The sequence below is a fragment of the Arabidopsis lyrata genome, assembly GCF_000004255.2.
Source record: "Arabidopsis lyrata subsp. lyrata unplaced genomic scaffold ARALYscaffold_7, whole genome shotgun sequence".
Classification (NCBI taxonomy): domain Eukaryota; kingdom Viridiplantae; phylum Streptophyta; class Magnoliopsida; order Brassicales; family Brassicaceae; genus Arabidopsis; species Arabidopsis lyrata.
In genome coordinates, this window is record NW_003302549.1 from 12,791,996 (window position 1) to 12,814,762 (window position 22,767).

Sequence of the window (22,767 nt, forward strand, 5' to 3'; positions counted from 1 at the left end):
TGTCTGAAGAAACCCTACCACAATCTCGGAGTCCACTTCTAGCTCTAGTCGCGTGATGCCTTGAGTTTATTTTTTCAATTATAAATATGTGAGATAGGGCTGGGCCGGATCCGGATATCCGGCTTTTTTTGGGTATCCGGATCAGGATCCGGATCCGCTTTTTCATTATCCGGATCCGGATCCGTTCCACCCGGATATCCGGATTTCGGATATCCGTAAAAAGAGCCGGATATCCGGATCCGGGTTTTTTTAATATAATTTTTTTTATTAATATAAAATTTCAAGAAAAATATTTAAAAACAAATAATTTAATATAAATAATTAAAAATATTATTCTTATATAAAATAATAGAATTTATTAATAAAATTTAAATAATAGTAATAAAATATTAAAAAAATATTATTATTATATAAAATATCCCGGATCCGGATATCCGGCTTTAAATTTTCTATTATCCGGATCCGGATCCGGATCCGGCCGGATCCGCTTTTTCATTATCCGGATCCGGATCCGCCCCACCCGGATATCCTATTTTTCGGAGCGGATCGGAGCGGATCCCGGATCGGATCCCGGATCCCGGATAATTGGTCTCACCCCTAATGTGAGATCAATTTTTTTTCCTTTTTTGTAATATTTTTTACTTAACTGTTTTTTTTTTTTGTCCTCAATTATGATTGTAGTATAGTTAGATTGTTTATTTCAATTTCTCTTTTCATATTTAAATTATCAAAGATTCATATATCATCATGTTTATAATTTTTTATTTTTAGTTTAACTGTTATATCTTTAAATTATTTATTTTGGTTTCTACGTTCAGTTTAAATTTTATAAGATCTATAATATATCACAGTTCTAATGATTTTTGATAGCGACATGCATCATGATTTAAATTACAAATTTACATTATTTATATCAATATTATTTTCTAATTAGAAATATGTGATGATTTTAAGTAAAGTGTTATATTGTTTTATTTGAAATTGTTGAATATGTAAGAAACTTATATGCTTCTTTTTTTGTTTTTAATATTTTGAATTTAATTATACTATTTCAAGAATATTTATTTCAATTTCTATGTTCATATTTGAATTATATAAGATTCATATATCAGCGTACTTATAATTTTTTGAATTTATTAATTTTTATTGATTGATCATAAAGTTATTGCAATCGAGTATATAGGAATTGAACCCGCAACATTAGCTTGGAAGGCTAAAAAATTTAGGCGATTTATCATCTTTATATTTTTAACGTGTTGAATTAAACACCACTTTGGTTTTATTCACCAACTTTATGATGAATATTTTTAATTTTTGTTCTTCATTTAAGTATACCATGAATTATTGTTATGTGATATATCTTTCATTCGAAATAATTTTGAATTAATAATTTTAGTTGTTAAAGAAACAAGGCAACAGTGCAAAAATAAATATTGTTTTTACTTTTGAAATAAAATTTCTACTTACAACGTTGTCAATTAATTTTTTTGTTAAATTTGATTTTAATTTTTTAAAAAATAAAACCGTCCATCGGACGGGTCTTTATCTAGTACTATATAAGATCTTATCATTAAAATCAATTCTTTCTATTTTTTTCATATTTTTTTTTCATTCATTAATCTTAACATTGACTAGTATATTTTAGTGAACATGTTGTGTGTTGTTGGAGACGAACAAGAACAGTTTCGATCACCGGAGATACTTGCGATGAAACTAGCTTCGATCACCGGAGATACTTGCGATGAAACTAGCTTCGATCACCGGCGAGATGGATGATGACGGAAACACCTCTGTATTTTTTTTTTTTCGTTACCGGCGAGAGAGACGGTTATCAAAATTCTTTTTCCATGAACTATCAAATTTAGTCAATGGGCTTGTCATTTAGTCAATGGGCTTGTGATGACACTTAAAACAATGGACGTTATAAGTTTTTACAGAGATTTTACAAGCTTTGTACAAATTTATAAGAATCTCCATTGGTAAAATTCAAAATAAAAAAATTGTTCAAGAACGAAAAAATAGAGATGGGAAGTGAAGAGTTTTGGTAAAAGTGTAGTTGTGTGTGAATGGGTACAAAAAGAAGATAAAAAAATTTGAAAATCAGAAGAATCAGAAGAGTATTTGATGATATGAGTAACCAAGAAGAAGAAGATAGGTTTGCTGCAGATGGTTTTATAGGGAACAGTATGGTTTTAAATAATGTCAACATCTCTATATAAAGAAGGGTAAATTTCAAGTTATGGCAGTTGACCAAGTTTTATTTTCAAGTTTTGGCAAAGTGAGAATGAGTTTTCATGTTTTGACATTTTGGCCAAAATCTGACCATTTTACCCCTACCGATGTACTGTTCACTGTACGGTTTAGTTAAGCGTACGGTTCAGTTAAGCGGTTCACTGTACGGTTCAGTTAAGAGGTTTAGTTACGTACACTGTTCCGGTTACGCAATATATTTCGCTCTTAATTGATTTTGTGCGGGAGTACAGTGACAAGTTGGGATTAAAAACATTAAAACACAATGAGACATCAGTATTTAATGCCCAAAAAGTTTAGACATGACTCATGTCACAATTAATGCAAAAGTCATCATTACTTTTTCTAATATTAGTTTTTATGCGTGAATAGTTGTAAGAGACAAACATGATCCATGAAACAAACAAATTTTTCTGAACGAATGTGATTCTGCATCGGTTTGATCTTCTTGATTTACAAAGTTTGGAGCCAAGACAAGCATTGAACGTGTAAGTAATGAAATTGGTTAAGAAGTTTTTTGTTTTAACACACTAGGGTCTTGATTGTGTGCTAAGATCAACATTGTTTTTATATAAAAACCCAGAATATTTTTATTTCCACTTTTTTTAGTTGAAATTGCTAAATGAGGATAGATTTATGTTTATAAGTGTGTAGTTGGGAATTCTTTTTGTTTTTTGTAGATATAATCATGCTTTCATTTGCATTTAATGGGGTTCTGCTGAATTTATGATGCAGGTTGGTAATGGATATTCCCGTATTTACTATGGTGGGTGAGTGGAAATGCAAAGAAGAAGAATGGAAATTTGAACCATGGGAAGGCTGGTTTGGTCGTTGTGTACGTGTTAGGCAAAACATGACGTACACGGCATTTGTACGTACATTATGCGAGGTTTTCAGTTTGAAGTGCACCGAATGCAATCTAATAATTAGTTACTGGATGCCGGGAAAGATGTCAGTGATGATAGAAAGTAAACGCCCTCCTGTATACATTGACAATCAAATGAACCTGGATACATTCTTTTTGATTCGTGGTGGGGATCCTAGTGTCACCTTGTTTGTCTCTTTCAAAGCACTCGGGAATACTGTCCCTAGGACCGATGGTGAGAGTTACCGTGTGTGTGGGAGTGCAACGACACCAAATCCCATCCTAGCGGCTTCAAATGTAGATGGAAATAATGAGGCCGTAGATGAGCATGACGACGTTGAAGACGATAAAACAGATGAGGATGAAGAAGAGGAGGAGGACAACGAAGATGGTGCTGGGTATGATGATTATCAGGGTGATGATGGATCTATGGGGGGAAGTACCCTCGATCCTACTATAGACGGTAGTGAAGGCAGTGGCGAAGATTACGATTACAACAAGTGGAACGATTTAATTATTGAAGAATATGGAATAGGGAATGTTGAGGAGGACGTCATTCTCACTCAACAAACGGTTCAACATCCAGGGGAATTCAGTCGTCTATTGGCAGAGTGTACGTACACAAGTCATCGTGTACCTGGAGGAAATAACTCGGTTGACCGTACACCAACGGTGACTCCAAGACGTACGTGTCAACATGGTTTGTACCAATGTACGTACACAACAGAATGTGTACAAGATACAGGCAGCGAAGGTAACATCGATACCAATATTAATGGTATATACGATGTCTCTGGGGATGATGTTATCGACCGTGGTATTGGAGATTCCCCAAGTGGGACACTGAATGATAATCGGCTAGTTACTGCACCTGGCGGAGATAACATTTCTCATTCGGGTGACCGTACACCAACGGGGACTCCAAGACGTACGTGTCAACATGGTTTGTACCAATGTACGTACACTACAGAGTGTGTACAAGATACAGGCTGCGAAGGTAACACGGATACCAATATTAATGGTATATACGAAGTCACTATCGACCGTGGTATTGGAGCTTCCGCAAGTGGGACACTGAATGATAATCGGTTAGTTACCGCAGCTGAGGCTTACGAAGTGTATAATGACTTTTCTACATTACATGGTGGCGAGTTGGAGATTCTCGATAATGATGCTGCTCCGGTATTCGATGATTTAGCCAATTTACGAGATGATGAGACACAAGTCGAACTGAGTACGACAGGTGAGACTTTGTATGTCGGGAGTGTTTTTATGAACAGAAAAGTCATACAACAAACAATGTCTTATCTCGCAATCAAACAATGCTTTTGCTACAAGCAACGTAGGTCATGTCCTACAAGATTGGAGATGGTCTGCGTTGATGATACTTGTCCATGGCATTTGACAGCTCAAGTTGTCAAGAATTCAGAATGTTTCAAAATCACATCGTATGATACCACCCATACGTGTGACATCGACACTCGTAAGAATTATAATAAACATGCTAGTTATAAGCTTCTCGGAGAGGTAGTGAAGAGCAGATACAGTTCTACGCAAGGGGGTCCGAGAGCTGTCGATTTACCACAGTTGCTCCTAAATGATCTCAATGTTCGGATTTCATATTCTACCGCTTGGAGAGCTAAAGAGGTTGCAGTGGAAAATGTAAGGGGGGATGATATAAAAAGTTACAGGTTTTTGCCTACCTATTTGTATCTTCTTAAATTAGCTAATCCGGGTACGATAACTCACCTACACTCTACACCTGAAGCTGATGGTACGCAGCGCTTTAAGTATGTTTTTGTATCTCTCGGGGCTTCTATAAAAGGTCTGAAGTATATGAGGAAGGTAATTGTCGTAGATGGAACGCAGCTAGTAGGACGTTACAAGGGATGTCTCCTCATTGCATGTGCCCAAGACGGGAACTTCCAAATATTTCCAATAGCGTTTGGTGTTGTGGATGGTGAGACTGACGCTTCATGGGTGTGATTCTTTGATAAATTAGCTGACATTGTTCCAGACAATGAAGATTTAATGATTGTATCGGACAGACATTCTTCAATATATAAAGGCCTCAGTGTGGTTTATCCGAAAGCTCATCATGGTGCATGTGCAGTACACCTTGAGCGAAATATCTCCACCCATTATGGTAAGTATGGTGTATCTGGATTATTCTTCAGCGCTGCTAAAGCTTACAGAGTGAGAGATTTTGAAAAATACTTCGAACAGTTAAGGGCTAAGAGTGCTGCATGCGCAAATTACTTAGAGGAAATTGGATTTGAGCATTGGACAAGAGCTCACTGTAAAGGGGAACGCTACAATATCATGTCTAGCAACAATTCGGAGTCTATGAATAATGTCTTAACAAGAGCCAAATCATATCCGATTGTGTACATGATAGAGTTCATTCGAGAGGTCCTAATGCGATGGTTCGCAGCGAGGAGGCAAAAAGTGGCTAGGTGTAAGTCTTTAGTGACGCCTGAGGTTGATGAACGTTTTCTCCAAGATTTGCCTGCGTCAGGGAAATTAGCGGTTAAGATGTCTGGACCGTGGAGTTATCAAGTTACAAGCAAGTCAGGTGAGCATTTTCATGTCGTTCTGGACGAGTGTACGTGTACGTGTCTTAGGTACACAAAGTTGAGAATCCCATGTGAACACGGTCTAGCAGCTGCAATCGAGTTTGGAATAGATCCGAAGGTTGTTGTAGGATGGTGGTATGGACTTCAAATGTTTTCCGATTCTTTTCAAGAACCGATTCTACCTATCGCGGATCCGAAGGATGTTGTCATCCCACAACATATATCGGATTTGATACTAATTCCTCCATACTGTAGACGACCACCAGGAAGACCAACAACCAAACGGATTCCATCTAGAGGTGAAAACCGGGTAAGTGCTATCATTCAAACCCCTTCAGATTTTTCAAACATTATGTTTTGAGTATAAGATACGTAGATTATTAACTTATTGTTGTTGTCATTTCAGAAAAAGAGACAGAAAAGACTTATTCCGAATCAGTGCACACGATGTAGACAAGCAGGTCATAACAAGAAGACTTGCAAAAATCCTATTTAGTTCTCCTCATAAGCTTTATGTCTCCGCGAAGACAGTGTACGTTTATGTGTGGACAGTGTGTACCAAAGTGTTGTGACGGTGTACGTACGTTTAATGTTTGCCATCGTATAATAATGTACGTTTTCTGAGTGTACGTTTTTGTTAGTGTACGTGTTTGTTGTGTCTGTGTACGTATAATCTTCATGCAATAAACGGTTACAAACGGTTACACACTTTTGTATCTCAACCGTTGGAACACTTTCGCACTACCCACCGCGTCCGTTACGGAATTTCCTTATTTAAGCCACATCTCCTCCTCAATTTTATCCACGTTCCTTCAAACGAAAACCCTTTCACATTCGGCAGTTACATCAATCAAACACAAAGTCTTTCGATTGTTCTTGCTAACCGTGTGATGGCCGGGTATCACACCATCTCCGAATTGTGTCCTCAGATCACTGGGTGGACAATTTGTGTATTTGTCGTGAGAGTGTTTAAGAAGTTTGTTGCGCCCAACATCTTCGAACTCGGCCTAATCTTGGCAGATAATTCGGTAGTTTCCCTGTGCCGTGTTTGTGTTTTTTTATCATACGTTAGGTTCAATTCTATATAAATCTGTTATATATCATATTCTGTAGGGATCCCGTTCCCGTATCGAGGCCACCATTGATCGTCGCCTTGCTCCTTTTTACATAGACCGAATCAAAGAAAATGAGTGGAAAATTGTGACCACTTTCTTGGTCCGTAACGTCGCTGACCCAGTGAGAGCAACATCTCATGACTACGGCATATGGTTTATGGATCGGACCGTCGTTACTAACGCCTTACGAAGGGACCCAATATCGTTTTACGATTTCACTCAATTCGACTACATTTTGGAGAAAACAGTTGATAAGAAAGTTTTAGTCGGTGAGATGTTTTTTAAGTTACGTTTTATTTACACATTTTTGAAATTAGAAGTTTGTTTCTATTTTTTTGGCCCTTGATGTAGATGTCATTGGAGCGTTGTTGGAGGTTGGCCACTTGACCGGAGACTTCTACGGTCTCAAGCTTCCTTTCAAGATCAAAGATAGATAGTAAATGTTCTTTTCACATTTGATTCACTTACACTTTTTAATCTAAACGCTGACTTGATTCTTCTTTTAATCTAATGCAGCAACGAAGTTTTGGAATGCGAAGCACACAATGAACAGGCGTTGGAATTCCAAACCTTCTTTCGGAGTCTAGGTCAGCGCAATGTTGTTGTCGCACTCGTGTTCTGGCGTTTAACCGACAGAGCTAATCCTAAGGTTGTGAGTCATGGTCCTGTGTCAAAGGTCTTTGCCGATCCGGACACACCGGAAGTGGAAGAGATCAAGCAGGTCGTTTTTTAGATAGGGGGATTTGTTTTCCCCAGTCTTCTTATTATTAATGACCAGATTTATATTAAGTATTGTAAAACTACATAAACTTGTTGTCGTTTTCTAATTACTTGAATTTGTATAATAAACTATTGGATAACTGTACGTACATTTTATACGTACATTGTCTACAATTACAATTAATTTGCCAGTGTACGTTTTACTAGCTTTTTGGTTCTTCAATCAGCAAATTGTACGAAACCCATGTTCGCACACGAAAACATACATATATCATATTTGTTGTCCTCAAACAACAAAAACTTCATTCATTCATAATTAAATGCCCGAAGAAGGACATACATTTAAGAAAGACAAACTATATATTAGATGCGGAAGCAATAAACTAAAAAGTAGAGCCCGAAGCATACACATGAGCCGGAAAATTGTATGCCTCATCCGTCATTATCAAAGTCATATCTAATAGAAGACACACATCTCCCTCGCGTACCAGTAAAAGAAACACCCTCTGCAGCCGGAACTGTACGTGCAACGGCCAAGACATGCCGCTGTGTGCACATACCTCCATGAACGTTGCCAGAGCCGAGGACCTTCGGTGTGAAGCTGGCTTATGTGATACATCACCATCTCCCCCACTGCGTGAGCTGCCGCTAATGTGGGTGTCATCGCCCAGAACATATCGCTGACTGGAAGAAAGTCGACATGGTTGCCAGTACAAGTTAGGAATAAGCCGGTCGCGAAGCAGGCGAGAGGGTTGGATGGAGCGACGGAGTTGAGTAGTGTAATGCCGTGGGCCACCGTTAGGAAGCTGCTTGCCTGGCGGACACCTTCGAGGTATATAGCCGGGATCGCACCCCTTTCCAGCAAGAGGCTGAAGTAGGCCCTGAAGGGAGACTCCGGCTGCACGAAGTGAGGCCATGTGATGAAGTCGTCCATCACTATTGCGTTTACGTCACTTGCTTCGACCAATTGGCGGAGGGTCTCGATGGGAGTCTGGGATACGGGCAGGTAGTTGATGAGGACGGAAATCGGGTTTGGCAATTGTATTGCAAGGTACATCTCGGTTGGAGGGGTTGCGGGGAAAGCCATGTTGTTAACAAAGGAGGTTTAGAAATAATCTTGCAGTTGATGAAAGAAGGAAGTTTTAGAATGATGTGAGCAAATAAATTAGTGTGTGTGATATCGTTTATATAGGGCCTAAATATTGAGTTCATGTACATGGCTACATTTGGGGGGAACGCATTAATAAAGTGTCATTATTTTAAAGTTCCTCTTGTCTGACAAATGCAAGTGTACATTAATTGCAAACCGTGTACGTAAAGTAAGGAGATTTATGGGAAAAGATAGAGGTCATTCTATGAATAGAGCTTGACAGTATGCATTAAATAACCACTCCAAAACTTGTAGATATGGGTTATTACAGGTCAAATCAATCAGCATTGCATCATCATTTGCTACCATCTCGAAAGTCGCTTCTCATATTTCTAGTTTCAAACCAACTAAAATACGTGTACACAGTAACGTATACCCGTGTACGTATGTCTACCATTATTACGTTCTCTGACTAAAAGTTTGAGTTGATGTCTGTCGCCGAATTAGGGGAAAAGATTGAGTTCATGTATATGGCTAAATCTGGAGGAAACGCATTAAAAACCAAATCTCTTTCTTTTGCATTTTCGTTTTATCTGACAAAAGACAGTGTACATTAATTACAGGGATGTGTACGTATATATGTACATTAATTTGCGTTTTTTTTTTTTTTTTTTTTGAAAAGATAGAGGTCATTATCAATGGCTAAATCAGGTCAGTATGTATTTACTGATAATTCGTAAGCCTGTGTAGACAAGGCACCATTATCTAACATTAAAAAACTTGTTTCTCAATTTAATATAAAATATTACAATTATTTGTAACCATTCATAAGATTGAGTAGTATATGAGAAACAAGCAAGGATGTAGATAAAAATATATTCATTACTGATAAGCCTATTTACAATTGCAAAGGCCACATATTATAACATAAAAACTTAGAAATTCAGATAATATTACGTAAGAAATCCCTAGAGAATTTGACTAATTCTTCTCGCACACCACCAGAGGTAACATACGTTGCACACATTCTTGAAGGGTCCAGATCTGATGTAACACAGCATCGCGCAAGGAGGCGTTTGAATACCACGTTCCTCAGGGTACGAAAAGGTTGCGCCGTATGTGTTGTTTAACCTAATTCCATAATTTTTTATTTCTTCTAGGAGTTCCTCACACATGTCACGTGTTTCTTCTGATTCCAAAGCGTAATGGTTGTTTGCGAACAGGCGTAGGTACACACCACCCATGTGAGCATTCCCGTCGCATATGCACAGAATAGCGCAGGCCAGGGTTGCATCGGCGTGCCTTGGTACATTCCGCTGTAAAAGTACAATGGCGCCCTTAATGTCAGACTCATGGGTAACTAGACGCAGTCCTTCATGGTAAATAGCAATCGGGTTACCAGCCTCTAGACACCTTTTGAAAAAGGGTCTATATCGACCTTCAGCGTTGATGTCATTCGGATCATGGCCTGCCGCATGGAAGTCATCGGGATCACTGCACATGCTATAAATATTAGCATCTTTCAAGACATCCGGCCTGTAGACAATGTTTCTTCCACCACGCTCTGATCTTAACAGAGGTCCGAGGTACCACCAACATTTTTCAGCCATTTTTTTGGCTATCTTGGCTAGCAAATCTTCTGGTAGATTTGGTGTAGACATTTCTTGGAATTTGGTGTTTCAAAACAATGCAATTCCTACTCTTAAATAAAGAACAATGAAGTTAGTTGGTTAAGTTATGGTTGTAGTTAATGCAATCTTACGTAAGTGATGATGCAGTGGGGGAGGGTTGTCAAATCAATGTAAGTAAAGAAATAGATATCTTATTATGAGAAAAATCGACTTTGTGTAAAAGACGTACGTTATATAAGATGTACGTACACATGTTGGTTTTGGAATAAGTGTACGATGTGCAGATTGTTTAGAGAAGATAGTTATAACGATTACATAAATATTTTGAGGATCTCCATAATTAATTACGTTGTTCTAATTAGGTTGTTGAAATAAGGAAATAAGTACTAGGAAATAAAAATAATTCAACATCCAGGGATGATTACAATAAACGCCGGTTACCACACTCGCGCTTGCCGTGCTCGTAGATTTCTGTTGCGTACACCTGACGGTAGGTGGCCATATCTGCTTCTTGAATATTCACCAAGTCTGACATTGGGTTACCAAACGCCAGCAACTCCAAGAACTTCATTGCGTAAGGCCCGCAATCTCCTGTACTTGGGTTTTGAGCGACCATAACATTTCTCTCATAGGCAAAAGGTTCAACTGAGTACTTCGCAGGCAATACATCCGCGCACATCGCTCTCACTAGGTACGGCATCATCTCGCAGACAGGCTGCATCTTTGACCATGCAACAGACTCCCGCGTGTGTTCTATGAGAGCGTCATAGACAACTATATTCCGGGCTCTGAGGTGGATTGCCAACCCAACCCAATGATCACCTTTCCAGTTCATCGGAGCATATACCACGTCGACATCCTTGAACCACCTAAGACTAGGTTCACGGTGTATGTGTATTCCATTGGCCATGTCGTATAGCCGGTCGCCCCATTTGAACCCATACTTATTTCTACAATTCCTGAAGCTGACAGCACGCTTAGTAAGCTCATAAAGCAGGAAGGAGTCCAAAACAACGCATCGGTTTGCTATCATTTGTTGACCGTTCTTGTGCCACATCAAGATTGCGAGCATTTCCAAGACCTGAAATGAAAATAGCATAGGCAGTCAGTGTACGTACAATTCAGGCATATTTAAAAAATGTACACAAATGTACTATTTCAACTTACCATATTATCCACCCACTGTCCTTCTGCTATAAGCATGGAGAAAAACTCGTTGTCCACTTTGCGATACCCGAAAAGAGTGTGCTTCCTGTATATCCAATATTATAGTATGCCTGGTTTTTATAGAAAACCAATGTATCAATTAAGGGATAATTTTGATAATGCACGATACTTACACATTCAGACCGCGGAGGACATTGGTTAAGATCTCTAATTTGGAAGCATCAACCTTCTCCAAGGGGTTGTAAGGGACATTTCCAGCCGCTATAACCACCTCTGTATCTTCAGCTCGTCCAGGAACATCCTGCACGAGGACTGTTGTTTCCTTAAAACCTTCCGGAAGGGCGTCATCCATCTCAACAATTATTTGCTTCTTCATTTTTTTGGGTACAACCGGCGTAGGAATTTTAACTGCTTCGACTGAAGCATCGTTGTTTGGTTCATCCTGTAAAGAAGTATTATTGTAAACAGCATGATTAAACAATTTCAAAATGTAATGATAATATTTACTGGGAAGATACTCACAATATTTTCTAGTGTACCAACTGTCGTGTCTGCTTCATCTAACCCTGGGTTTGAATCCTCTTGTTCTTCCACCCCGTCGATAATCCCCTGCTGCTCCAACACTCCCTTTTCAAATTAACGTGCAGAATTATTTAAATGTACGCATACAATCCTATGTACGTATGTTAATAACTGTGTATAATTTTAAACCAAACACGAGATTTTTACCTCCTTTACATTAGCTGCATCCACATCCATGGAGGCTTTCGTTGCCAACTCCTGTAACACCTGCATAATAGAAGATTATAAATTTAAACAAGCCTACACTACACTATTTTATTTAAAAATATAGTTAGCTTACATTCCTAACTACTGCAAATGGTGAAGGGGGATCCCCTAGGGTGCCCTCAAGTACTGAGTCATCCACTTTACTCTCTGCAACTACATTGGGTACATCTCCCGCATCAACCTGTGGCAGTAGTTATCAACTTCATCGGCTATATACTCTATTTTGTGATGTCTGAAACAATCATTACTTATACGTACACGGGAAATAAGAAAGACAAATGTACGTACACTTACACCGGGTTCCTCGGTGTGTTCAGCCTGAGAAGATGTATCTCTATCATTATCCTCAGAAATTTCTGGTTGCTCCCCAACATTTGCTTCACTCTCAAGACCGGCACCATGTTCTTCTCCCTGAAACAAATATACCATACACGTCATTCAGTGAGTACACATATGGAAAACTACATTTGACTATTAGCAGACCATATACCTGTCCAGATGTTGCAGGTAAACCTGATGGATTTTCTACCATCTCTGTGTCAGCAGTTGGTTTTTCATCTGTCCCTCGCTGTGTACCAACTACGACAGGCTCACCACCATCAATTGGTCCTTTATCCTAAAACATAGTATACCATACACTTCTTAAGCTATATGTACGTGGAGAACTGAAAATAATTGATAATGGTACACTTATGGAAAACAGTATGTGACTATTAGCACAAGACATACCTGTACAGAGGTTGAAGGTACATGAGATGGAATTTCTTCCATCTCTGTGTCAGCACTAGCTTTTTCCTCGGTCCCTGACTGTGTACCAACAAGGACAGACTCACCACCATCACGTGCTCCTTCATCCTGAAACATAGTATACCATACACTTCTGAAGCCTATGTGTACGTACACAACTGGAAATAATTGAAAAAAATATTTGTACACGACATACCTGATGGGAAGGTGTAGGTCCACCAACTGAAATGTTAGCTACTCCAGTGTCAACCATACCTTCGTCTCTGTTCGAAAAATCTCCTCCATCATTTACAGAAAAACCACCTTCATTGTTGGCTTCATCCTGTACCCAGTGTTCAAGAAAGCGCTAGGCGCTAAGCGGGCGGTGACCCAGTGCCTAGCGCCTAGAACGCCTAATCGGGGCCTAGACGATTTTTTAGGCGGTTTAGACGTTTATAACATAAAACATTATCAATATGATATTATATATAAAAGTTATATAAAATATCTATATAAAACTAAAAATTATGAAATTATAAATAAAAATTAGATAAAATATTTATTTATATTTATATTAAACAATATATGAATATTTATAACTATATATATATAAATAAAACTCTAATTGAAATTGAAAAAATACATTAAACAAGATCTATGTAATTTTAGGCGGTCAAGGTGGTTATCTAGGCGTCGCATGAGAGCCTAGCGCCTAGTCGGGGCCTAGGCGACCGCCTAGACCGCTTTTTAGAACACTGCCTGTACCATAGCAGACAAGTTACAGTTATTAATCTTCATGTACGTACATTTAAAATACTATATATAAATGTACGTACATGCCATACCTGGTCATCTTCCTCAGAGGAAGAGTTACCATCAGGAAGCTGAGTAATCTCAGCAACTGACGTCATTATATTATTCAGCCTTGAAGACTTTCTTGTTCCAGACTTGAAGACTTTCTTTGTAGACATCTTTTTAGATGCCTTCGTCACACTCATCGGTGCCTTAACCACCGATTTATTTGGGCCCTATGAAGCATGGGAAGTTTTGGTTGGTTCTGTCTTTTTGACCTTTGGAACTAAGGCAGCACGAATCTCCTTACGGACAAATTTCTTCAAGTCTTCTTGCATTTGTTTATTTTGTGCTTCCTGCCTCTTGAAACACCTCCTAAGTTCAACTACAAACTTCTCAAACTGGGGATCTTCAGAACAATCCTCAGCAGTGTCCTCATTTTCTTCTTCCACAACAGATTTCTGTTTTTTCAAAGCAGGTGCATTCGGGGCTGGTACATTTCTTTTCCTCTTCTTCACACCTACGATAGACCAGTTTAATCATTGATTGGTCTTCAAGGGATAATAATCAGAAAGTATAAAAACAACATTTACACTCACGTATCTCTCCAAGTTGTGGTGGGCGCTCCTGCTTTGGAAATGCAGCATTACCTCCAACCCATTCTTCCTCCTTCCACTCATGACCAGCTAACAACAGTCGCTCAATGTAAGCAACTCTTGGATCCTCAACTTCATCATCCCATGACAGGGATGGAGGACAAATATTGTCCTCTGGTTTCACAAGATAGGTTACCTCAACCTACACCAATAAGTTTGTTAACCACTTAGAGAATGTACATTTACTTTTTAAATAATGTACGTACATAAACAATTGTACATACCTCTTCAGCAGCCTCACACTCCAAGATGCTGGATGTCCTGATTGCCCGCAGAGAGGCAAGATGATGGATAGACCTCTGAGTAAATGTCCTGTTAGCTTCATCATCAGGTACTAGCTTAGCAAGAGATGGGATTGTTTCGAACGCAAACAGCTGGAGTGCTAATGGGAATCCATGTAGTGCATAAGACCCATCCTTTACACACCTTATCAGTTTTTGAGCATCTGAAGGGGTTTGGAATTTTGCTATCCTCTCCAAAGTACGGGTAAAAGACACCCTTCCCCAAGGGTATTTGCAGAAGAATTGCACGTCCTTCGTCATCTCAACAGTGAACTCAGAAGGCCTTATGGGGTTATTATGGTACCCTATCACACCATCTACCAAGATTATAAGAGATAAGGCCAGCTGCTTCCACCCATCCATGGCTTCCTCCTCCTTCAGCCAGACCACCAAATCATTCACTGTTGGATTCGCCTTCTCCCCAAACTTCTCCTCAAACAGGGTTTTCCAGACACTTTGACTACCAGCTTTAACCTTTAGCACATCCCTCACGTCTTTCTTGTTGGGATATGTCCCACATTCTAGACCAGTTACCAGACTAAATTCTCTTAATCCGAATTTTATTGGATGACCGCCGAAGACCATCCACATCTCATTCACTTTACTCGTCACTAACTGACGACATATTAGTCCAAGAACAAGCTTACCTGAGAAGGAAGACTTGTTAGCAGGTATCCTAAAAAGGTCCCCAAATGGAGACTCGAGAAGAAACTTCATCTCCTCTTTTCCCTTAAGAACTTGCGCTATGTCAGAAAGGTACTCCGGTTTGGAGTACGCGTTCATCTTCGTCTTCACAGGGTACCGGTCTAGGGCAAAGAGTCTAGGTGGTAACTCTTCAACTATAAGATCTTCAGTCGGAGCCACGCTTGTACTGCCTGCAATTACAAGTGATATACAATTAAGTATGGATGTATGAATTCGTGTACGTACACAGTAATTATCATCATTATATACTCAACATCTGAATTTTGGCGGAAACAGAGATTTCCAATTCAACTTCTCAAATTTTCAAACTACAGATTTAGCAAAATCCGGCAACTTCTATCCCTTTAATCAAACAAGCTTTAAGATTCCGATACACCCAAAGAAACTACAAACGGAATAATATCGGAACTTACCCAATTCCTCCGGCGGATTTCTCGGAGGGATTTTCCTCCTCGGGGATACTCTGAGTTCCACCTTGTCCTTCTCGGGGCCTTCCTGCGTATGCTTCTTCCTAGAGACTACGTCGTTTGGTTTATTCCCAGCCATCGCGAAGGTTGGTATCTCGCCGGATGTTTCTCAGGTCGCCTTCGCCGGAAGAACTGGAACTTTCTCTTCGCCGGTTTTTCGAGTTCAATGCAATGCCTCAAATCAAGTAGCAGACAATTCGAACGGAGATGTCGAAAACGAAGATGGATGAATGAATTCCGAACTGATTTCTACTTCTCTCTCGAATCTCTCGGAGATGTCGAACGAAGATGATGAATTCTTCGTTTTCTTGAATTTTTTTTTTTTTTTTTTTCAAAACAAAAAGTAACTAAACCGCGATATGAAACTAAACCGTAACGTAACTGTGCCGTTTGGTTTTTCGTCAGGGGCATTTTCGTCATTATATGGAATAACTGTCAAAACATGAGATTTGAATCTCACTTTGCCAAAACATGAGATCAAATCTTTTTTTCATGTTAAACGTAAAAATAACTTTATAAAGAAAACTTAAATATTCTCTCCTGATTTCACGTAACGTCTTAATTTTTCGTATTTATTATGATTAAAGATTATGTCAAAGTTTGCTAATTAAACTAATTAAATTTAAATAGGTGAAATAGTAGTAAAATCTTGTTTTTCTTTTAAAAATGTTATCATTAAAATCAATTCTTTCTATTTTATTCATATTCTTTCCTTCTTGTTTTCCATATAGAGAATCTTGTTAAATGTACCAATTTTTGAGAAGTGGCTTTCAAAATCTACCACAATTGGAAACAGTTTTCAAAATCTACCACATTTTATTGCCACATACAAATTTGTAGACGAAATTGCCCTTGATGGTGACAGACTGCTGTGTCAGATAAAGGGACAAGTTGACACTGACGGGAAGAAGAGGAAGCAAGCTGCAATAAATGTTGCACATTTACAATTGCATATAATTATATTTAAATAATATGTTATATCAGTGACAAGTTCAGATCGAATGAGTAATAGAATTAGATCAGAGAGAAATTCAGATAAAATGGGTTATAGAATTAGATCGAGGACAAGTTCAAATCGAATGGGTAATAGAATTAGATCGGGGACAAGTTCAGATCGAATGAGTAATAAAATTAGATCGGAGACAAGTTCAGATAGAATGGTTAATAGAATTAGATGACAAGTTCAAATCGAATGATTAATATAATAAGATCAAAAATTGAGTGTGATGATTTTTATCATCCAATTCTCTTGATTGTCCATCGCCAGATGATGTAGTTTTGCCCGCCAGAAATCTGGATTTACTCGGGGACAGCTGGATCTTTCTGTTATTCTGCAATAGAAGGAAAAAAAATTCAATAATCCGAGTAGGTGAAAACAGTAATGCTCAACTAATCTGTAGACCAAAATAGATGGTGAAAAATCTAAATAAAATTTAAAACCCTTAAATGAGAACAATTGGTGGACAAAATGTGGGATTCATGATAATAGAGCAAGATGATGAAATCGGGGACAAGATCTAGACGCAACAGAGAATTTCAATCGGAGACAAGATCTGGAGACAAAAAAACGAATGTTAATTGTTTAGTCTCAGAAAATATAATATTTTTCGGTTAAAGCGCACGTGTATCGAGGGAGGAGAGATAAATAGGGAAGCAAGAACTGTCCAAACAAATAAGGGCAAAAACGTAACTTAACTTCTAAATGTGGTATAATTGATAAGATAGAGATAATTGTAGTAAATTTTGAAAGAAATTGAAAAAAAGTGGTAATTGTCGTAGTTTTTCCTTCCATATAAATATATAGATCTACTAGTTAATTACTAGTTATAAAAGGAAAATTAAAAATTAGTGAACATGTGGTGTGTTGTCGCAACCAGTGTGCAAGTGCGAGTGTGGGACGGAACGTCACCAGTGAGTCAGTGACCACCACCACCATGTTTCTTTTGCTTTAAGAAAGACAAAAACAAATAAGTATGTTTATTTTTGACCCAATTCTTATTGGTACTCGGGTGCATTAGGAATATCAACATCCTTCTCCCTCACTTTCATTTTCTCCAGATTCTCCTTCCTGAAGTAATAGTTCAATGGCTTTGATACCTACCCTATGTCATATGTTCCTAAGTTTAAGAACACAACACTAATTTCTTAGAAACCTTTCTCTGATCTATCATCTATGCCTTCTCATCTGTACATGAAAGTCTTTAAATACAAAACAGAAGCAAATTAGATCGACCATGCATGATCCTACAAACAAGGAACATGATTAAAACAAAATAGAACACTAGAGATTGATCCCTTAAATCTAATTAAGTACAAACTAATTTATTGAAAGCAGTAAAAAGTGTTTTCTTATTTTGTCCTTGAGACCTTGACCTAATAGCTCCGGTTCAACCTTGGTATTTGGGATTTCGTTTCTTTCATTGAACCGGTTAATAATACCCATCAAACAACAACATCGATCCCAATATGGTTGCAAGAAAAAAAAATGAACACTGAGGAGAATATAAGCAATAACGTTTCCTATTTTTATCTCCACTTTTAAAGGAGATCGAAACCGTCAGATAGTTAGTATGTATTCAAAATATAGTGCTTGTAAACCCTAACCTGTCAATTTCTCCAAAGCATTCATTCTCGGCTTTTTTTTCTCGACGTCACGGCCATCTTCACGACTGAGGTACGTTTTCTCTTATCTCTCTCCTACAAGAATCTGATAGTTTTAAAACCAATAAATTAGGTCAAAACTGATATTTTAATTGCTTATGGTTGTAGAAAAAAATCATAAAATGTCCGAGAATAATGATGATACATATCAAGGTCATGATCTCAAAACTATCATCGAGAGAACAGCAGAATTCATTGCCAAAAACGGGGCTGAGTATGAGAAGGAGTTCTTGGAGTCGCATCCAAAACTCACCTTTTTTGTTAGCTCAGATCCTAATCACGCATTTTACCAGGACAAGCTTATTGAATACCGAAACGCATCTCATGATCATAATGCTACTGATGATGATTCTGATGATAATGTTGAAAGTAGCAAAATCATTCCGCCACCTCCAGGTGGTGTCACAAATCGTATCCAAGGAACAGCACTTTACGTTGCCAAAAAGGGTTTCAAGGCTGGGAAGATGCTCATGCAATCTGAAGCCAACAATCCAAAATACAACTTTATGAGAAGATCAGATCCTTATCACGCATTTTACAAGCAGAAGCTCGCTGAATACCGTTCTCAAGTGGATGATGATTCTACTAATTCAGATGATATTACTGATGAAGAAGTGGTTGCTGCAGCACGACTCAGTGTTGCTCAGGCTGAGTATATATTCCTGCCTAATCGACTACTTATTTGTCTTCCTCATGGGATGAGAATCGAGGAGTTTAATACTATGAAGCTCACAGCACAGTTTGTGGCGTGGTATGGTGGTGCTTTTTGGTTGTGTTTGAAAAATAGAAAGATTCTTCCTAAGTTTGAGTTTTTGGAACAAAGTGCTAAATGGTACTCATGTTTCTCTAAGTTTGTTCTTGAGTTTTCCAAAGTACTAATGCCCCCGGCAGATGTGAAACAAGAGCTGATTAATAGTGCTGACTATGTGACTACCATTGTTGACGCTTTTCTCCAACGTCTTCAATGGAGTGCTCTCCAGCACCAACTATGGTTGGAGGGAGGAAAGAGGGCTATGCTTGATTGGCATGTTTCTGTCACCAAAGATTTAAAGAACAAGGACCTTGAGGAACCAGATCCAAAGAGACAAAAGTTGCAAGAGTCAGCCCTTGTTCCAGAAGACTCTTGCTCAAAATCCGGTAATGTTCTCTTCTTACTGTCCTTTCTTCTGAGAGTTGTATCTAATCATTAGCAGTTCTTTACAGGGCTCGTCTACAATCAAGGTTTCTGTTCCAAATGCTGGTGGTGGTGGGAAAGTCATTGAGATCATAGTGCAGTCGTTATCGGAAAACGTGGCAAGTTTGAAGGAGAAAATAGCTGAGGAGATCCAAGTTCCAGCAAACACACACAAGTTAAGTGGAAAAGCTGGAGTTTTAGACGACGACAACAAGTCACTTGCACATTACAATGTTGGAGTAGGAGATACCCTAACACTGTCTCTGTGACAAACGCTTGTGGGAAATAAATGCTTCTCAATCTCCTCTCTTGTTTCTATCTGTAATACATATGTTTATAACTCTCTCTAGCTCTACTGAGTGTAGTTTGTGTGGGATTCTTATCTTGAAAGATCCCTCTATAACATGGTCATGGTTAAGCTCTTTTGAATAATTAGTGCAGTTTGGTTTCTTTTCCAAAATGTTTTTAATAGTTAACTGATTTTACTGTAAATTACCAAAAATGTTGTTGTATCTCATCAATATAATAATTTTATTTTTATTTCTCAATATTTGCTTTTAAACATATCAAATTTCATTTTATATTTATTCAATTGCACTAATTGATTATATCTATTAATAAAGTCATAGAACTTAATAATTTTAATAGAAATATTATTATCACAAACTTACATACCACAATTAAGCATAAAATTACATCTCTTAGATAACAAAAGTTAAGTATACAATTACTTAACATAAACTTATAAGAATAAAAATAATTTTTAAAATCTATGTTTTTAACATAATAGATTATTGTATTAACTAAATTACACAAATTAATTTAATATTTTATAAGCCGACATTAGAAACCCAAATAATAAAGCAGGCCCATTAGAAAACCTCAACAAGGAGTTTCGTTTATAAATGTGCTAAGCCTATGGCTCAGTTTCTTCCTTGATTGCCAAGCTTCGTTAAATCTCGAAGTCGTCCGTTCTCCCTTTTTCTCGAAGTCAAGGCGTTCTCGCGGCGGAGATTTTCCTTTCCGGCGGAGGTACGGTGTTTCTTATCTTTCTCCAAAACCCTAAGTAGTCCTTCGCGTTGACGAACCTATCTCAGTAGATTTGCTAGTTTGTTGTGGCGATTTTTCAATTTAGGTCAAATTCGAAGAAGCTGATTTTGATTTAAGGTTTCTTATTGTAGAAAAAATGCCCAGTTCGACGCAGAATGAATTGCAATCAGAGCAAAACAACTCCGAAGCAACGAGTATCGAAACCATCCAGCCACCTCTAGATATCATAACTAGAACTATTATCGAAAGCACTGCACGTTCTGTTTCCAAAAACGGCTTGGAGCTTGAGAAAAAGATCATTGCCTCTTCGACTGATCCAAGATTCAACTTCTTGAGGAACACGGAAGATCCTTGTCACGGATATTACAAGCGAAAGCTTGCTGAATATTCTGCTCAGAATCAAGATGATTCTACAAATGAACCAAACATCAAAATCTTTCACGCACCTAAAGATGTACCAACTACAAGTATTGTCGATACAACAGCGCGTTTGGTTTCCAAATTTGGGTTGGAGTTTGAGATGATGGTTAAGGAATCTAATACAGATGATGAAAGATTCAACTTCTTGAAAAGCTCTGAAGATCCTTATCACGCATTGTACAAGCAAAAGCTTGATGAATACGCATCAGATCCTCGTGACGAATATTATCAGCGCAAGATTGCTGAATGCTACGTTCAGAATCGAAATGGAGCTACTGATGTTTCATATCCTATGGATATCAAAATCTTTCATGCCCCTCCAGATGCCCAAACTCCAGCCATTGTCGACAGAGTGGCATTTCTGGTTTCCAAATATGGGTGGCAGTTTAAGATGATGGTCATGGCCTCTAATACAAATGATGCAAGATTCGACTTTCTTATGAGCTCACCAGATGTTGACCCTGCTCAAGCTTATTACCAGAGAAGGCTTACTGAATATTGTCATCAGAATCATGATAAAGTCTCCGTCTAGGGTTCAGTCTCAAAGACTTGATCTGCCTAATTTTCTAGATTGTAGAGTTCTTGAAGGGATGACGCTCGAGGAGCTTGATACCGTTAAGGTCACAGGGCAGTTTGTGGCGTGGTATGGGGATGTTTTTCGTGGGAAACTGATGGAAAGAGTGATGATGAACCATCAGTTTGAGTTTATGAAGCAAACTGATTACAGGTTCTCTTTCTTCAACGAGTTTGTTGTTGGGTATTCGCAAGTATTAAATCCTCCCAAATATTTGAAAGATAAGCTGAATAACAATGCCGCCTATATGACCGCCATTCTTGAGGCTTTTCTCGAACGTATTCTATGGGATCATGTTCAGGAGCTTAAATGGCTTGATGGAGGGGAGAATTCTATGATTGAATGGCATAACTCTGCGTCCAAAGATTTTGTGGAGGATCATGAGTTGCTACCTATGCTTGAAATGTCTCCTCCTGCACCACTTCCTCCACAGAAGAGACCAGAGTTGGATGAGTCAGCCCTTGTTCCACTTGAGCCAGAAGACCAGTTTCTTGCACAACATGAGGGTTTGTCTATAATCAGGGTGATTTGTGTTCCCGACGGGCAAGTAATTAAGATCACAGTGCAGTCGTTGTCCGAAAACGTAGCAAGTTTGAAGGAGAAAATAGCTGAGGTGGTCCAGATTCCAGCAAACAAACACATGTTAAGTGGAAATAGAGCGGTTTTAAAGGACAATGATAGGTCACTTGCTTATTACAATGTGAAATCAGGAGCTATCTTAATACTGGACGTGGTCTGAGACAAAGAGATGGACACAAAGGCTTGTAGATGCTGGGACAAGGGAATGCTTTTGATCAATCTTTAAATACATGTTTTAAAACTCTCTCTTACTGCTACAAGAATGATTATTACTTATTGACTTAAGTTTGTTTTATTTTGGCAGCTACTTCTTATGGGTCATGGTGAAGCTCTTTTAGAGCATTTTGGTTTCTATTCTAAAGTTTTCAATAACTAAACAAATTGACTTGTAAAAATATCAATAAGGATGTTATATCTCATTCTTTTATTCCAAATTGAATCATTGATTCTAGAAATACCTTTTTCCCCCAAAATGTTTT

The 22,767-nt window shown here is 38.3% G+C and overlaps 3 protein-coding genes and 1 long non-coding RNA gene across 5 annotated transcripts; 3 read left to right on the forward strand and 1 right to left on the reverse strand.

The window, feature by feature from the left end:
* Window positions 1–6,314: 6,314 nt before the first annotated feature.
* LOC110226025 lies at window positions 6,315–7,651 on the forward strand. The gene is made up of 3 exons (XM_021016493.1): window positions 6,315–7,075; window positions 7,158–7,242; window positions 7,323–7,651. The coding sequence occupies exons 1-3, from the start codon at window positions 6,964–6,966 to the stop codon at window positions 7,537–7,539; spliced, it is 414 nt and encodes a 137-aa protein (XP_020872152.1). The 5' UTR covers window positions 6,315–6,963; the 3' UTR covers window positions 7,540–7,651.
* Window positions 7,652–11,946: 4,295 nt separating this feature from the next.
* Window positions 11,947–12,236, reverse strand: LOC110226041. 2 transcript variants are annotated; one of them, XR_002330158.1, is made up of 2 exons: window positions 12,144–12,236; window positions 11,947–12,026 (listed from the first exon to the last, which is right to left on the reverse strand). It is a non-coding gene; the product is annotated as an uncharacterized LOC110226041 (long non-coding RNA). The 2 variants fall into 2 exon arrangements; XR_002330157.1 differs by having other exon boundaries at window positions 11,947–12,041.
* Window positions 12,237–18,613: 6,377 nt separating this feature from the next.
* On the forward strand, window positions 18,614–20,097 carry LOC9306300 (probable splicing factor 3A subunit 1). Its single transcript, XM_021017004.1, has 3 exons — window positions 18,614–19,482; window positions 19,550–19,628; window positions 19,695–20,097. Exons 1-3 carry the CDS (start codon window positions 18,614–18,616, stop codon window positions 19,932–19,934), a joined length of 1,188 nt encoding a protein of 395 aa, XP_020872663.1. The 3' UTR covers window positions 19,935–20,097.
* A 478-nt stretch (window positions 20,098–20,575) lies between these two features.
* LOC9304267 (probable splicing factor 3A subunit 1) lies at window positions 20,576–22,727 on the forward strand. The gene is made up of 3 exons (XM_021019240.1): window positions 20,576–20,697; window positions 20,847–21,388; window positions 21,657–22,727. Exons 2-3 carry the CDS (start codon window positions 20,852–20,854, stop codon window positions 22,446–22,448), a joined length of 1,329 nt encoding a protein of 442 aa, XP_020874899.1. The 5' UTR covers window positions 20,576–20,697; window positions 20,847–20,851; the 3' UTR covers window positions 22,449–22,727.
* The last annotated feature ends 40 nt before the right edge of the window (window positions 22,728–22,767 follow it).